The 18628-nt window shown below is 35.5% G+C and overlaps 1 protein-coding gene across 1 annotated transcript in view; it reads left to right on the top strand.

The window, feature by feature from the left end:
• Positions 1 to 18022, top strand: part of mrc2 (mannose receptor, C-type 2) — an 85723-nt gene extending 67701 nt beyond the window's left edge. Inside the window, exons 20-28 of the mRNA XM_087244207.1 lie at positions 141 to 298; positions 415 to 523; positions 4158 to 4396; positions 7471 to 7636; positions 8369 to 8518; positions 10463 to 10582; positions 10669 to 10848; positions 13433 to 13459; positions 13590 to 18022. Coding sequence (XP_087100333.1) covers positions 141 to 298; positions 415 to 523; positions 4158 to 4396; positions 7471 to 7636; positions 8369 to 8518; positions 10463 to 10582; positions 10669 to 10848; positions 13433 to 13459; positions 13590 to 13810 — 1370 coding nt within the window. The 3' untranslated portion in view covers positions 13811 to 18022. The remainder of the gene's footprint in view (positions 1 to 140; positions 299 to 414; positions 524 to 4157; positions 4397 to 7470; positions 7637 to 8368; positions 8519 to 10462; positions 10583 to 10668; positions 10849 to 13432; positions 13460 to 13589) is intronic.
• Positions 18023 to 18628: the final 606 nt, after the last annotated feature.

The following is an 18628-nucleotide window of genomic DNA, read 5'->3' on the forward strand; positions in this document are numbered from 1 at the left end:
GTGAAAATAGAAAATTTTAATACAAATGCTATCAATATTGGGATTGGCATGCCCAAGTGTCTGTCTGTTATGTATTGCAGTAATTTATGTGAATGGAAACAGGCTAATCTGTTTTTCGCTATTACTCTCTCTTTCTTCAGCGTTCCTCGTGACTCTGCTTCCCAACAGCAGTTTTCATTTGTGGGTCGGACTCACTTCAGAATCACAGGCTCAGTTCAAGTGGTTTGAACCTGGTTTTCTCAGCTACACTAACTGGGCCCCTGGAGAACCAGTGGACAACAAACAAATGAAAAGCCCGGTATCTATCTACTCTGTCTGTCTGTCTGTCCTAGTAAAGACTACAAAATGGCTGTCGATTTTCTATCTAACTATCCATCCATGGTCACAAATATGCATCTGTATGTGTCTCTCTAGGGTAACTGTGTTTTGCTTCTGCATGGTAGTCCTCAGCGGATTACAGGCATGTGGGCGTCTCGCAGGTGTGATGCAGAGAAACATGGCTTCATCTGCATGAAGGATAAAGGTACAGGAACATCTCAAATCCACATGCACACACAAAATACACTTATAAAATAATGGGCTACAATATTAGGTACACCAGATTAACAGCTAGTTAAAGGTCCCATAAAATTAAAATTACATTTTTTAGATGTTAGTTTCAGTCTGTTTGCTTTAAGGATATCCATAAGCTAGTGTGCTCCAAAACAGTGACACATTTTGTGTTTAAAAAAATATGAAACTGAAACATACAAAGCTTGCAGTTTGTCACTTCTGCTTAAATTGATCAACGTTCGTTTTTTTCACGTCGTCTCATACTTCAGTTTCTCAGTAATTCTTGACCAATCAAACACTCTCTAGTGTCTGACATGTCCCGCCCCTTTCAAGAAGCTTCTCATTTCCTTTTCATTTGATGCGCTTGACCTCAACCACTCTCACTGGCAGAGCTATGATAAAAACAAAATGCTATTGGCTGATTTTTTTAAGGGGAGGGGCTACTCTATGTCCTGCCCTCTTTTCAGTTTTCAGTTGAGATTACGTCAAACATTGAATAAAAATGCACATTTCAAAGCACTTCATAGGACATTTAAGGCAAATATCTAATCAGCCATGGCATGAGCCATTTAGGCTTCTTGACAAAGAAAACTGAGCATCATTATAGGAGATAAATGGGAAGTGATCATAACTGTGACCTTTGTTTTTAGTGTCAGAAAAGCAGGTCTATTTCAAAAAAAGTTGTTCTACTCTGATTTTTGTGAACAACCATCACTTTCATTTACATGAAAGGAATTGAAATAGACTAAATATACAGTGAATTGCAGCTCTATGGTTATGGTTTTAAATTGTAGATGTCAGAAATGCGTCCAAACGGAAAAGTAACTCAAAATACTTAATTGTTACAATCAGTGTCTGAAGAGAAGCATCTCTGAACACACAGTACACCGAACGAAGGCTAAATTTAGCACTGGCATACCAAAACTGGACTTAAATGTGCAGTAGAATGCATTGATACAATCTGTTGAATTATTTTCTGTTATCTACAGAAGGTATATGGCTTAGGTAATTGCAAAACATCATCAAGAAATTGTTTTACAGGTCATTTTCTAACACTGGGAATTGTCCCTAATATGATATGGTTGCTTTTGACCATATTTGGAAGGGTTGTGCATATGTATAAGCAGCTCATGTCAGTGCCTGTAAAGCCATTTCAAACCTTGGAAGCAAATCTCACAATATACATGTTAAACTTTTAAAAGGTAGATTTAAACAGACCTTATGTCTAATCAGGGGTGGCACTGAATAAATTTGTCATCCGTATATATCATATTTTGCATTCTGACACGCTGATGAGAACAGATGAGATCATGCATGGCTGCCTTTTTTATAGAACTGCTTACATTTCTTTAAAATTTGTCCTTTTTTCAAAATAAGAGTCCCACATACATCCATAGTAAGTGTAATACAAGCTTCAATTAACTTAGCAACAATATTTTTTTCTCCTTGTTTTTATCTCATTGTGACCAATCAAACGCTGCCTGGAGCATGTATATTGGTAGATTTAGTTATTTTATGAACTCTGATTATTCAGCTATGCCTAGGTATATCCAGATTTTCATCCTATAAAGAAAAAAGTTCACTGATTTGATGAGTCTTGATTTGTGCTGTGCCATTCAGATGGTAATGTCAGAACAAGTGTGCCACACACCTGCTTTTGAGTGATGCTCCCGACCGTTAGATCGCTGCCTGCAGTAAAAGTCATAAAGCCTGCCTCCTCTGTGTTAATGAACGAGACTTGAGTACAAAAAACTAAATAAATAACTACACTTGCAATAAAATGTCCCGAAAGATGGTCTTGGTCAATTAAGGCACTAGTTATCATGCTGATATAGGTGCAGATCTTCAGTTTTGTAAACAGTGTGTTTTTAGTCAGTTATTTAATGCTATAAAAACGGGGCATGTCATAGTGATTGACAGTTGTGACTGACAATTTCTCAAAGCAGACCGTTGGAGCTTTGGAAAGAGATTGAATTGCTATTATTCGATTTCTACTTTCTGACATACAGGATCTGATGGATCACTGTTTATTCGGTAAGGTGAGGATTTTATCTGGCGTTAATATTAGTTTGCTGATAGGTAGCGATCATCTGTATTTTCCCTGTCATGGCGTGTATCAGCAAACTAATATTAAAGCCAGATAAAACCCAATCTACCCTGTCTAGCAGTAATTCTCTTTATTTGTCTAAAAGAATAATTCGGAAGACAAAACTAATGTTAGCCTATGTCCAGATTAATCTCCTGTAACATTATTTGAATTTGATTTAAAGGATGTCTTTAAGATTTTGAGTTTCGGCATGTTGTCGAGTTAATCTACTGAATTTGCTCTTATAAAATATGAATGTTCTAGAAACCGAATCTTCAATAACAAATAGAGCTGTAAATGTTATATATTCTTTGTATACACCATTTGATGTGTGCTTTTTATTTGAAAACACCTAATAAACATTAAAATGAAGATAAATTACTATTTGCCAGATATTAAGGCATTGAATAAACCAAGTAAAAACAGAGGCACAAAATGATAAAGAATATACAAGCGATATTCAGCAGCTGATAGGCCTATATCATATAGACATCAGTTGATGTATTAATACTGCTAAGTATATTGTACAAATTGACAAGGATTACTTTATATAGTGCAGGGATGGGATGAAATATCCTGTTAATCTTTAGAGATCGTTTGTCTTTTAAATGCACTATTTTTCCCTCATGGTAAATCGTTATCTATAATGTGTATATTTTGAGTCCTGTTGATTGCTAATTAAAAATGTTAAATAATTTTCGAAATGAATGTGTTGTTCATATGTTATTGTTCATGTTTTACAAGTGTTATTTCTACCCCTGTGAAGATAATAAATACCAACAACCCGTTATAAGACAAATATTTTTTTTGTGCTGGTAGCTAAGCTAACTTAGGCTGTAGTGTATGAAATATCATTTATTTCTGCGGTCCAACATATATTGTTTCTCTTAAATTGTTGAAAACGGCTTACATCACACATTTTTTTTTTTTATAAATTGTATATGATTGCATGTTTTTAAATGTAAAGCATATTAGCAAGCCTTTTTTATAGTGCAGATATGGGAAGTCAAATGAGAAGTTCAGGGGGGCGTGGTTGATTTGACGTACAAGCGTTTGGTTGGAAGTTTGATTCCTCGGCTCCGCCTCTGGCTCCATCTGGTAGTCCCTTTTTCTGTGCAAACCCAGGCTCTAATTTTAGCAGTGTTTTGCAACAGTTTGTGCCCGTCAAGCGTTTTGCTTCAAAGCGTTCAATGGGAAAAGGCACTGTTGCGTTGTCCATATTCTTTACAGTCATTGTGTCAGAATTTGGCATAACCAACATGAAGCACAAATGTATCCTGTGTCAATGGTAAAGCTGCTGCTGGTCTAAATGTGTGCTGGATATTTTCTTGTCAGCCGAGCAAATTTCCAGCAACTACATAATGCTGTTTTTACTATATGGACCTAAATTAAGATTTGCAGCACCCTTTAACATCTATACTACTAACAATTAAGGCAATTCTGAAGGTTTAAGCAAGGTGGCTGGTGAGTACATATCTTCAGCCACTTTGTTAAATATCCTCCATATATGTGTTTCCAGACCCTGCCCTGTCACCTGGCGTGGATCGTCTTCCCCCATCATTAGATGGTCCTTTAGAGTTTGATGGTGTTCAGTACCGGATCCTGCAGAAGCGTCTGGATTGGCATTCAGCTCTGCAAGTGTGTGAATCAGTCAACGGGACACTGGCTGCTGTACGGGAACCTCGGCAGAATGCTTACCTCACCCTTCTCCTCAGCACTCTCCGGAAACCTGCCTGGATTGCTCTACACAATGAAGGGGTGAGTGACATTGTGTGCATGACAAATTTTTTTAGCCCTCCAGTTCAATTTTTATTTTTTTTCTAATATCTGCCTAATTTAACAAGGATATTTTTCACATTTATGCTATTAGATTAGATTAGATTAGATTCAGCTTTACTGTCTTACACATCTACAAGTACAAGGCAATAAAATGCCAGGCGTGAAATTGCAGCAAGTGCAGGATATTGGTATAAGATATAAAGTGCAATTGTAGAAAAACTATGGTGATATTTACAGATGGATGTAGTATGAACATTATATACAGGTTGTATTACCTATGAACATAGATTTACAATAGATGAATATATGTACAGGTTGCTATTAATAATCCGAAGTATGCCGATAAACATTAACATAATTACAATTATTTCTTTTTAGTTTGGCTGGAAAAATGTAATATTTGTACCTAAACGTTAAAACGGCTCGGATAAGTATTATTAACTCCCTGAAGAAATTATTGTGATTATTATTTTTCATTTATTTATTTGCTACAGAAAAAAACATGGTTGTCCAATGTCTTGCCTAATTAACCTAACTTGCTTTGTTGACATAAATAATCTAGATTAGCCTTTAAATTGCACTTTTATTACGTAATGAATGTACTAAAAAATATATACCCTGTGAGATAAAATGACAATAAGTAAATTCATTTTCTTGTCGGCTTAGTCCCTTTATTAATCCGGTGTCGCCACAGCGGAATGAACCGCCAACTTATCCAGCAAGTTTTTACCCAGCGGATGCCCTTCCAGCCACAACCCATCTCTTGGAAAGATCCACACACATTCACACCCACACTCATACACTATGGTCAATTTAGCCTACCCAATTTACCTGTACCGCATGTCTTTGAACTGTGGGGGAAACCGGAGCACCCGGAGGAAACCCACGCGAAGGCAGGGAGAACATGCAAACTCCACACAGAAACGCCAACTGAGCCGAGGTTAAACCAGCGACCTTCTTGCTGTGAGGCCACAGCACTACCTACTGCGCCACTGCCTCGCCCACAATAACAAGTAAATACTATTACAAATAATCATAGTTTTATAATATTGTTTTACTGGGAATTATAACAAGGCTGTCTGGAATACTAGACTCTGATTGGTCAGCTGTAACATTTTAAGGCATGTTATTCCAAGAAAACAACTGCTAAATAACACAGCCTTACTCAGGCACTTCAAATCAAATTGATTGTCAGTGAAAACATTTAAATCTATACTGTATACTCACATCTAGGCATGGGATGATAATCGTTTTCAAAGTATACTGCCGTAACGCCTGGGTTTACTACAGGAAAGCACAGGATCGCAGGTTTATAAAACACGTAGATTTATTGATAAACACTTACATGGGTGAACACAGGAAGGACATGGGATGAAAACAGACATCAATTGAAAGAATACCGGATGAGGACTGAATGACACACAAGGAGTATAAATACAAAGGGGATGATACAACTGATTACATATAGGGATGAACACAGGTGAGGGTGATGAACATTTACAAATGGCAAGAACTGGAACAAAGGAGCACATGGGGAAAGGTCACCTGACAAAAACAAACACACAAGGAACACAGGATGTAACAACCGTGGTTTTATGTTTTGTTTTAAGTTTTTTAGGACAGCTGAAAAGATATCCAAGATGCATCAGAAGTCAATGTTTGATTAGAATAATTTAGCCTGACACGTTTACTGCTCCAAAATATTTAAAAAGTTTCTTTAAATAAAATATGTTGTGTTCAAGGGAAAAAAAGTTAGAGTTTTTTACCCAGACATTTAAAAAGAATATATTTTAGAGCAGTAATCACAATACCATGAAACAGTGATATTTTTATCCAAGGTTATCATTACTTGGTTACTTGTCCAGCACGCTGCATTTTTAAACAGTTTTTTACTGTTTGGCGCCATCTTGTAAATACATAATTGGTTAGTATATGCCTTATCCAATCAGCTTCATTTCTGTCAGCTTTGCATTTTTGACTGTTTGTAGGCTTTGCATCAGGCTGGTTATAAGCCCTATCTGCCTGTTACGCACCGTCTAGGGATGGTGCACAACATGAAAGACAAGACAACAAAAATGAATTCAAAGATTTATTGGGATTTGAATTCGGTAGCTGACAAGGCCAAAATAACAAACACAAATTCCTTTGTTAAATCTCTAACTTACCTGATCAAAGATAAAAGAAAAGAAAGTACAAATTCACTACCCTAATTACCTAACACAAAAACAGAGGACAAAAGGTTTTACAAAGAAAATGGCGTCAAACTCCTTACTATACCAATATACAGTATATACATTATTTACAAACTATTTACAAAAACAGGCAACCATATTTGAAGAAAAATCCTAAATCAATGTCAGCAGGCAACAAAGGTCAAACAAACCAGTGGAACAAAGTATCAAAAACAAAACAAACACTAAAACAAAAACTACACTCAAATCTCAACAGAATCTGAGTACTCACAAATCTCAAAATTCCCAGTCTTAACAAATCCTAAGACTCTGCACTATACCACATACAAACGTTTCAACAAACACAAAGCAAGTGATCAAAAACAAGATGACTGCATAGAAAGTAGTGTCATGGCTTTTTAAAACACTGTAGGCCAATCAGGAACAAGTAAGCTGGAAGTGGCCAATTAGATGTGTTCTAAGCAAAACAGAAAAAAAAAAAAAAAAAAAACAGATGAGAAAAGACAAACACAGCATTGTAACACTGCCTTTAATCAAAGGCAGTAACAACCTCCTGGATGTACTTTATCCATAACTTGGCAAGATATATTAGGAAATGCATTTATATACTACAGTTCAGTGATTCTCTAAACTTTAGAGCAGGTTAAGTTCAGAGCATAAGTTGCTATAGCTTGTTACATACACTGAAAATTACCTGAACGATGAGGTTATCCGTTTACATATCCTCAAACTAATGTGGTTATGTCACAGCCTGCTGTTTTCTGGAATACCCCTCATTGACGCAATGTGAAAACACTCAAATAAACAAATAATAATACAAATAATGTACAAATAAACTTGAATTGACTTCTTGTTTTCCAGGGGCGGAGCTACTCGTGGTTGGGTGAAGAGGAGATCACATTCAGTGACTGGCGGGACGGAGAGCCCAATCAGATGTACGGTTGTGGTCACATGATCACTGAGGGCCAGTGGACTGTGGCTGCTTGCAATTCAAAATTAAATGCAGCCATTTGTGAAATGAACACTGGTAAGAACATGGTACATGCTTCCACACTAGTTTTTTTTGTAGCTTGCAGCAAATGTGTTGTGGACAGTATGCTAATTTTGCTTGTGCACAGGATTTCCAAATGTATAAGAATGGAAGTAATGTAATTGGTTCTGAATGTGTGAAATTGCTGAACTAAAGTGTAATGTTGAGTTAAATGTGATTATTATTTAGTTAATTTTGTTAATTAATTTTCTTGATAATATATATTTTTAAACCTCATAATCAAGTATGTTTAAATCTGAAGTTTAAAGTGTCTGTGCATTTACTGGTTTTGAAATTGATTTAAATTAAATGCTAGTAGTTTTATGATATAAAGGTTCTGACAAATCTCAAATAAATATATTGTCATTTATAATCTAATTAGTAAACTCTATCCTCTAATTTATACTCTTTTCAGAATAAGATAATTGATTAATTTCAAGATTAATCTAGATTAAAAAATATCTATGCCCACCTATAATTTTTATATAAATTTTAGAAATTTTACCAGTTAAACTTATTTTATTTAGTTGCTATTTTAGCTTTTATTTAAATTTCAGATTTTTTCAGTTATAGTTTAAGCTAGCTTTACTGATGTATAATATACTGTGTGCTAGTATTTCATTCGAGGCATAGCCTTTGACAGTTTTTACTCTTGTTAGTCTAATTTCTGCACTTAGTATAGCTTGTAGTTTTCTAATAGCCTTTGGATTTGCTCTGTGTCTGCATCAGAGACGACAAAAGAGCATCGATGGATGTATCCTGGTGTTTGCCCACAGCCTGTTGGTAACTGGTCCTGGATTCCTTTCAGAAATCACTGCTACTCCTTCATCCTACACGAACTACAGTTCAAGCAGGAGGCCATTCGCATGTGTAGCAAAGGTAACGTCCACAATCTGGAACTTAAAAACACACAGTGAGTTAAGTTCAGTTCGGCATCGACCAAAGTGCTAAGCAAAACCCAAACACACATTCTAAAATGGAATAAAATAACAATAAAAGTAATAAAACAATAATAGTATTAACAATAACAATGCACAGTAATTACAGGAAAGATTACAGGAACATATGTGACCTCAGACCACGAAAAAAGTCATAAGTGTCTTTTTTTTATTGGAATTTGTACATCAAATGAAAGCTGCATAACTAAAGGCTGATTTGTGCCTCATTCAGACTAACAGTGACTTTGAAGCTGCTTGCCGCTCTGGGTGGCACCCAACTTTAAACGCAGGGATGTGTAGAAATATACATCAAGAATACAACCAACCTCTAAGCGAGCTAAGAGAGGATCACGTGAGCTCTACTGGTGTTCCTATTGGCTGTCGCTCAAGAAAGTCGCTCTTCATTTGCATGAAGTTGAAGAAATCTCGACTTTGTCGCATCGCTCGACATGCCCACCTGGTCACCAATAGTCGCTGTCACCTGCATTGACAGAGTTCGCCGGAGGTCACTCACTTTCTATTCAAATTAATGCTCGCTTGTTGCTTTGCTGCTGCGATTTGCGTGTAGTGTGAATGATTAAGCTGGAAAAAAACAGATTTTTTTTTTTAGATTTAGCCCACTCCCCAATTCACACATTGTTGTCTGGCTAGTTTCTGTCATTCTTTTATGCTACAAAGGCAATAATGGTCCAACATTCTTGACCATTATCACCAATAAAGCCTTAAAACAGGGCATCAGTATATTGTAAACAGACGATAGGTTCAACTATTCCTTTCCAGTTATCTAAGAAATAATTTGTGACTTCATTTAAGTTTTGTCACTATTCAAATGTTGTAAATTCAAAATTGTAATATATACATCAGTGTACAACTTATGAATGATGGAAAAACATACTCTTTGATTGTGTATTAAAGCAACATGGGTCTCCATTTTTGCCATGGCCTTTTTTTTGCCATGGCCTTCTTTTGGTATTAACAAACTTATCCCTCAAGTTTTTCTAAACTTTTTAACAAAAACTTTCTTTTCCACTGCAATTGCAATTTCACGTCGAGTATAAATCAGCCTTTAAGCATTCCAGTGTAGTATACTTTGTTAAAATGGAAAAATATCTGGCTGAAACTATTTATTTACAAATATTACAAATATTTTAATATCTTTATAATAATAAAATTAATAATAATAATAATATATTTTTTCCAAATTCTGAGTAAATCACCTTTAAAATAGTCTAGATTAAGTGCTTAGCAGTGCACATTAATAAGCAAATATTGCATTTTGATATATTTAGAATAGGACGTGTACAAAATATCTTCAAAGAACATTTACTTAACATACAGACAATTTTTGGCACAAAAGCAAAATTCTGATAATTCTGTAATGGCTATAAAAAGTTTTGTGGTCCAGGTTCCCATATTACATACACTGTAAAACCCAAAAAGTTAAGGTAACTTAAACCGTTTGAGTAAACCGATTGCAACAAACCATTTAAGTTCAAAAACTAATACTAATGAGTACTATAAACTTAATCCATTTCAGTAAATTAAGCATTTTGAGCACAGTTTGAGCACCCAACCAACTGAGTACTATAAAACCCAATAAGTTAAGGCAACTAAACCCGTTTAAGGAAACCGATTGCTAAAAACCATTTGAGTTAAAAAAAAAAAAATCTATATGAGTACTGTGAACTTACTGCATTAAAATTAAAGTAATGAGGTATTTAATTAACTCGCAACCTTCAACACTGAGTTCAAAGCTCTTTTCAAATGAGTAGAATTAACATTCAGTCAATTTTGAGTTAACTACACTCATTTCCTTTGATAAAGTAAACTGTTGGGTTTTACAGTGTATAATTACTTTAATAATCATGTTTTTTTTCTAACACAGTTGGTGCTAAACTGTTGTCAATATTGGATGAAAACGAGAATGGGTTTGTATGGGAGCACATGCAGAGTTTTCAACATCAGGCTCACGGCGCTTGGCTAGGAATGATCTTTAACTCTAAAGGCAAGTGGTTTAATGAAAAACACATGTTTCCTTCATTAATCCGCAGCCTTATCTATAGAGCTCTGTGTGTGCGTTTGATTGTACAGAAGGCAGTCTGGAGTGGTCCAGCGGTGAAATTGTGGATTATAGTAACTGGGAGCAGCAGGATGCTAATCTGAGCATGCTATCTGCTAACAGCTGCTTCTGGGTGAAGAGCAACACGGGCCTCTGGAGGCCTGAATCCTGCAAAAACCGCACTCATGGAGTCATCTGCAAACGGCCACGAGGTATTGTTGCCACATAGATACAGTATATGGAAACTTGGTTTATCTGCAAATATAAATTGGGTAAAAGTTTCACCAAATAATTTGGTCAATGGGGTGTATGCACAAGGCCTTTTAATTTATACATATATATATTTTTTTGTCAGCCAGCTCAAGCACCTTCAGTCCATTGTCATGCCATTACAAAATCGCCACGTTTAAGATCCAGTTTCTTTATAAACCAAGGATCTTCGCTGCCTGATTGAGTGGGTCTCAAACCAGACATGAAGCAAAGCATTCAATTCCGTTGCTCCATGTCATGTCTTTAAAATATGGAAAATTATTTTACCCTAGTATTTTTAATGGAGTTTTTTTGCCCCTGACAGCACTTGCGTTTAAATGGTCTTTCATCTCATTTTATGCTTGAACAACTAAATGAATGATTAGGTCCATTAAACTGATTATACTGTAATAACATTACAAAATCGATGCTGTAAATGGACCCATATGAGTTTAAAAACATTCACACAAACCTTAAATCGGACGTTTATCGGTGGCTGAAAAACACTAGCTGTGCATAAACCCCACTGATTATTAAATTAACTTTAATTGACCTTTTGAAAGTTTTGATTGTAGTGTGTAGAAATCATAAAACTAATTCATAAAAATGTATGATATTGATGCATTTATAAAATAAATGGTAAGAAAGTGTCATTTTTGGTTATGGTTAAATGCTATTCTTAAACTTTTATTTAGAGAGTCTTGAAAACAATGTCAAATGTAGCTTTGTCATCTAAAGAATAAATTACATTAAATATATATTAAATATTACTTGTGTTGGGCAAAAATTAATCATGATTAGTCACATCCAAAGCAAAAAAAAAGTTTTGTTTTGACATAATTTAAGTGTGTTCTGTGTATATTTATTATGTATATATAAATACACAGATGCACACATATATTTGAGTCAGTGTTTATTTTTATTTAGATATGAAACATATGTGTATATGGTACAAATGAAATATAAATACAAAATGTCTATAGAGTGTTGTATAGGTTTGCTTTTTATGTATGTGTATAACTTAGAATAAATAAATATATAATATATCACATAATAAATATGTATATATAGCTCCTCTGTTTATATTTCTGTTTACCAAGAAAAGATTTTTTCAACACTCTTCCAAATATGATAGTTTTAATAACTCATCCATAATAACTGATTTATTTTATCTTTGCCATGATGACAGTAAATAATATTTGACTAGATAATTTTTATATAAATATATATAATACACACACATACAGTGTTATGCATAATTGAGTACACCCCATTTTGAAAATGAATATGTTTATCAATTTGTCAGTGAATATATGCAACGTTTTTTGGTGCATTTGAACAAAACCAATTTATTTAACAGATAGTCTTTTTGAAATAATATTTTAATCACCAAACATATTTAGTAATTGAAAAATAATACTATTAAACTCAAGCAAAATATTGCAAAAAAAAATCATCTTTAAATTTGTACTTAATATTTTTCTATTACATATAAATTTGGGTGTGCTAGTTTTTGGAGGTTATCGTAGGTTATTTTGTTAGAAAAGCTCCAGATTTGGCTTCCGTACTGAATAATTTGATGAATATTAGACATTAGAATATAATTTTAATGTCTAATATTTAGCACAAATATAATATTGTTTAGCCTCCTATTACAAATATGAATTTAAAAGATACATTTGTGAGGGGTGTACTTTTGTGACATTTGTGACATTTGTGAGGGGTGTACTTTTGTGACATTTGTGAGGGGTGTACTTATATATGCTTATATATGAGCACTGTGTGTTATGTCATAACAAACTTTTATTTTGAATGCAATTAATCTTTTCCCAGCACTAATAATTGCTTTATTGTATATTTTTATTTGCATTTCATAATAGTATTTTTTAATTCAAGTTTTTTTTGTTTGTTTATTGTAAAGTGCTTTTTTACAATACTAATTGTTCCAAAGCATCTTTGCAAAATGTTCACATTATAACTTAACGTTGTTTATAGTGTAATTTCTAATTATAAACATAGTTAAATGCACAGTATACAATGTAATGTACTAAATAATGTCAAAATATATATAATGTCAAAATGATATTTATGTACTGTATTCACTTTATTCGCTGTGTGCGAGCAGGCACAGCCATTTGAATCTTTTTGTGTTGAGACTTCTGGTCTCATTCACCTGCTTGATATTGCAAACTGATATTTTCTTATTATTTTATTCAATTTTGTCTGTATAGTCATGAATACACTTGTTTGTAGAGCAAGTTTGACCGCATTCTGTTTATTATTCCAAGTAATTTCTCACATAGGCAACTAAATCGGAAGTTCTAAAACAATCATAAAAAAAGAGCGAACTTTCACGTTAAAAAATAAGGTCAATATGATATATTTTTAAATAAGTGACAGTATTATTACAAGAAATGCAAAACAAAATTAGAATAATGTTATACATTGACCTTAGAGACAATTAGGTAATAACCTTTAAAATTCCAAAAATGCCAACATAATTCATATTTTTCAACCCAATTTTTCCTTTTTCTCCATTTTCAATAGGACCCACAGCAGAGCCTGTGAATAGCTGTAAGTCATAATCATATTTAAATCTATCTTAATTCACCTAAAACATGTTGACAAAATATTTTTCAAGAATAATAAGTTGCTTGTCATTTTTAATTTGACTATTTCTTTTCTTTTCCTCTCTGTCTTGCAGCTGAAGTAGACCATCTGCACGTGTTGATTCAGGTCCTGGTGGCGGTGCTTGTTCTGATGGCTCTGGTAGTGGGCGGGGTGTACCTGTATCGTAGGCGGAGCTTCGGCTCCACAGGTGCCTTTGAGAGTGCTCGGTACAGCCGCACTAACTCCACCCCCTCTGAAGAAGCCGAAAAAAACATTCTCGTTTCAGACATGGAGTTAAACGAACAGGGTGAATAATGATGGATGTGCTTGAAACACCTAGGAAAACAAATCTGCTGCGGCAGCAAACAACTTGAGGAAATTTACGTTTAAGAGGGAAAAAAGGGATTTCGTTTTTGTGAGAGACATCGAGAGCTGTGTAGAACGCAGCAGTTTATCAACCAAAATCAACAGAGGCTTTTTTTTTATCAAAGTGCATCAATCTAGACCTGTCAACCAATCAAATCTCAGAGGAGCTGCTTGGATTGGCTGGTGTGGATTTCCTTTTCTTTTTTTTTTTTTGCTTGTCATTATCTGGCTATGAGAATACTGTTCCTATGTGTATATTTTCATGTCGTAATAATCCTATTTAGTGCCAAAGGGAACAAAATTTACAACAAAAAACCCTGCATTCTTCCCTGTTATATAGTATGCTAAAAAACTGTATGTGAGCCGAGTACTGCATCCCAATTCATGTTATTTAAAAAACAGAAGACCCAAATGATGACCCATATATACATTCCTTAAAGGTGCAGTAGGTGATCGGTCAAAATGCTTACCGGTTAGCATAATATCTTTGAAACACAGTCCCATGCTTGCTGTCCAAACCACACCTCCTGAAACCACGAATACGTGCACCTTAAATATGACAGCAGACAACACACTAGATCATGTCATTCGCCAGTTAAGAAACTTTAAAGTTCTTTATTATTTACTATTCCGAACAATAAACTATTATAACTAGCACGTTTTCGCCTATGTAATTTAGCATGCAAAACTTGTCATAATGTGCAATATTTCATGCATGCCAGGTTAGCTGGTCTCACTCTCTCACACTTTGTCCTAAAGCAACTACTGTATGCTTAGTGGTCGGCTGGCGGTGTGCAGGAATTACACCCATTACTAAGCCATACCTACATGCTATTTCAGAGTGAATATTCTGAGTAGCATGGTAAACAATGAAGGGAGCGCTTCAAAGGTCGTCATTGTGCAAAAATGAACCAATGTGAATATAAAACTAACTTCAGCTCAGTAAAGCAGGCTAGGCAAAATAGCGCTATTTACTTATGTGTTGTTGTTAAACTAAATAAAAATCTAAATTATCGATGCTGTAAAAGGTCTTTTATGAAACTAAAAATAGTCACGTCAATCATTCACAAGAAGATTTCAGTGGCTGAACAACACTTCTGTGTATATAACCATTCATAATACAACACAATCTACATCATCTTTGCGTGAATAAAGTAGTTTTAAAACAGAACATTACCTGTCTAAAAGAAATACTTCAGCCCTAGTGTCGTCTTTCCTCCAACTTGCAAAAGTGACTCCAACCTAGATTCAGGATTTGAAGAAGTTTTGATTCAGAATTTGATTTTACTGCTGTGTTTCGTGTGCAAATTAACGTGTGGTGCGCATGCACACGCCAACGGCAAATCTGCGTGAAAAAGGATGCACAGATGTACAAATCTACTTTGTTGACAGTTTGGGCTGCTTGTTGGAATTATGGGAATTCATGGCCCGACATTATTTAATTAGACGAACATTTTTTGAGTTTTAGTCCTTACCCAGAATATATAAATACATATAGATAATTTACTTTAATCATTACTATTGAAATGTGAAGAGACTTTCAACCAGCACAACAAAAATTGTTTCTGAAAACAATCACCTACTGCACCTTTAAACACTTCAGAATCTCATGAGGCTACTGGAGAGAATTTGCAAATTTGGTAATGACAAAATGGCAGATTTAGTACCTCCTGAAGCATACTATATGAAACTACATTTTTTTCCAGTCATTAAGTTAATTGTAGCACCTACTTAGAAGGTACAGATTTCAGACGAACCAACTCTGCTGAGAAAAAACAAAAAACAAAAAAAACGCTTAAACCAGCCTAGGCTGCTTGGCTGGTCAACCAGCCTGGTTTTAGAGGGGTTTTGGCCATTCCATTCTGGTTTCCAGCCAATTCCAGCCTGGTCCCAGCTGGTCAGGCTGGGAGATGACCGGCTAAAACCAGCTTGACCATCCTAGCCAGACTGCGAGCCTAGCTAAAACCAGCTATTTCCAGCTTAAATCAGGCTGGTCAAGCTGGTTTTGGTTCTGACCAGCTAAGACCAGACTAAAAATGGCTGAAAACTTGCCTGAAAATGGCCCAAACCCCTCTAAAACCAGGCTGGTCGACCAGCTAAAACCAGCCAATCATCTTAGGCTACTTTAAGCTGTTTTTTTCAGTAGGGAATTGACTTGAACCTCCAATCTATGAGGGCGCACAATCACAAGGTACCACCAAGGCAGTATTTCTTTAGACTGTGACTTTTTAAAGTTCTTTGTTGTGTATTTTTTTATGCTTTTTTTTTTATTCGTGCAGCTGAATGTGACGTTTTGTGGGTCAAAATTTCAGGTCCATCATGAATTCATCGGAAAATGATAATCATAATAATTACAGATCAAATTACGTGTGTTTGAAGTTCAGTGATGTGGAAGAAAACAGAGCTGTGGACTAAAATAGATGAAAGTGCATGAGAACGAGCCAGTGTCTCTCTCTCTCTCTCTTTAATCACACGCTGCCCAACAGGACGTCTGACCTCACCGTAAACCGTTTGCTTGATCTCAGCGCTGTGATGATGAGCTCATCCCAAAGCTGAATCCAAATAGTACATTGACTGAAACTTAAACTAGCTTCTTGTATCTCTTCTTTCTCTCTCATTCCTGTCAGTTTTCAGCTTTTGCCTGTCCCCCTACCCCCACCCCCCTTTGGCTCTTGGCGAGGCCTGGAGGTGAATCGGTGCTGTGGCCTGCTGAGGAATGTCGAGTCAGCGAGAGGAGAAGATCTGGAACCAATCAGAACACAGGAGAGAGAGAGAGAGAGAGAGAGAGAGAGAGAGAGAGAGATAGAAAGGAGAAGGTTTGGATGGAAAGAGAAGACAGAGAGACAGTTGGAGAAGGAGGCTTTAGGTGAGCGGGAGTTACTGGAAGTGCTGGCGAGGGAATGGGGAATTACGTTACTGCTCCCTGCTGGATGTTTGCTCAAATAGCTTATTTAAGAGCGCGTTTAGTGCTGTGAAGAATTTGCCAAAGACATCAAGTCGAAATATTGTTACAAATGGGTACATAGTGTTGCAGTTGCATTCGCTTTTCATTACATTTACTTTTATTGCTTACAGAACAATATGCAGTTTGTTTGTTTGTTTGTTTATTTCAGGACAATGAACGTGATTAACAATGCATCTTTTTATATATATGTAGACTTGCTTAAAGAGATAGTTCACCCAAAAGTAAAAACGGACTCCCTATTTACTCTACCTCTAGTGGTTTAAAGCCTAATGAGTGTCTTTCTTCTGTTGGATTGAAAAAAATAAGGTTTTTAAGAAAAGTGAAAACGTGACCACTGATTTCCATCCTACAAATATTATGAAAGTCCACAGATATTTACATTAGATGTCGCCTATGCTATTGTTGTCTATTAGAAGGAATGTGTCAATAGAGCCGCCATTTTAGTACAGGGTAGCAGTGAGCAGTGCACGTCGAACAGTTTATCAAGAATGTACCGCTGGATCGCGTCTTACTACAGTTGTAAACTTGATATTTAATTAATCTTGCCTCTATCTAACGACTCTTTGGTCTTTTGAATCTATCAGGTAGCATGTCACAGCGTCAGTACACTGCTTCAATCTTTCACTTTCACGCTTGTACTTAGTAGTTTTAGCGAAAACCTCAGATACTGTTGATTGGTTCCTGTTGGTTGTGCACCTTTTTTACCAACCAAGTTTGTGGATGCCATTATAACGGTACAGATCACTGCCTATTCATGCCAGAGTCCCATAAAAAAGTGATTGACAGTTGGTAATCTGTGTGTAACTTAATTAATTTGTTATGAATTATTCAAAAATAATTCATTCACCGCTGCCTATGAGGATGATGCCATCGTCCATTGCAATGGTTCACATTAGACATTGTACAATGCCAAATTGGTCGACATCGCCCAAACCTAATTGATATATTGCGTCTCAATGTGAACACCCACCTTTCTGATCTATCTAATATTCAATAATTTAGGGTGGCAAGTATGCACATTAAGGCACAGGAACTGTTATGTTATCACGCACCCTTGAGTTACTTAGTATTTAGTGCGAATTTGGTGCTACTTTGCCTTATGGTCAATGCATTAAGTGATTATTAGCATCAATAGCATTACTTGTTTAGCACAAACATATATAAAAAAACCTAAAAAAAAAAAAAACGAAATTTTACCTATAAAATGTTCTGCCTTTATGCTTTGTTTTCTCGTTACTACACCCATACACAGCACAAAAGTTTAGCATCTTCAGACTGGCTTTCGTCTTGACTAGTGCGGTTGATTGACTTTTGTCCTGGGAGCACTGTACAAATATGGCGGCGGTATTGACGCATGCTCAGGGTTTGTATAGATATCTAGTGTACATATCTAGGTAAGAAAGTCAATGGTTAAATTTTTTCCAGCGTTTAACAGAAGAAAGGCATTCACACGGTTTTGGAACAAGTACAGGGTGAGTAAATGATGATAGAAATTTCATTTTTGAGTGAACGATCTCTTTAAGGAAATAAGTGATTCTTGCTGATCTCGACAATTTTATGTGGTTGGTAAAGCTTTTTTTTTAACACATTGCTATGTGGTTGCTTACTCAGATAAGCTCAGCAGATGAGATCTTATCATTATCGGGTTGGCTTTAATGGGGCTTTATGTAAAATTAATTCATCTTTGTTATTAGTGACACTGGTGGCTGTTTAAGGGAACTACAGAACAGCAGAACTTTATACTTAGGCATCTAGTAAACGTTATACTCGATGCCATTGTCAGCATTTATACTATACTGAGT

The sequence above is a fragment of the Danio rerio genome, chromosome 3 (assembly GCF_052040795.2).
Source record: "Danio rerio strain M-AB ecotype USA chromosome 3, GRCz13ab, whole genome shotgun sequence".
Classification (NCBI taxonomy): Eukaryota; Metazoa; Chordata; class Actinopteri; order Cypriniformes; family Danionidae; genus Danio; species Danio rerio.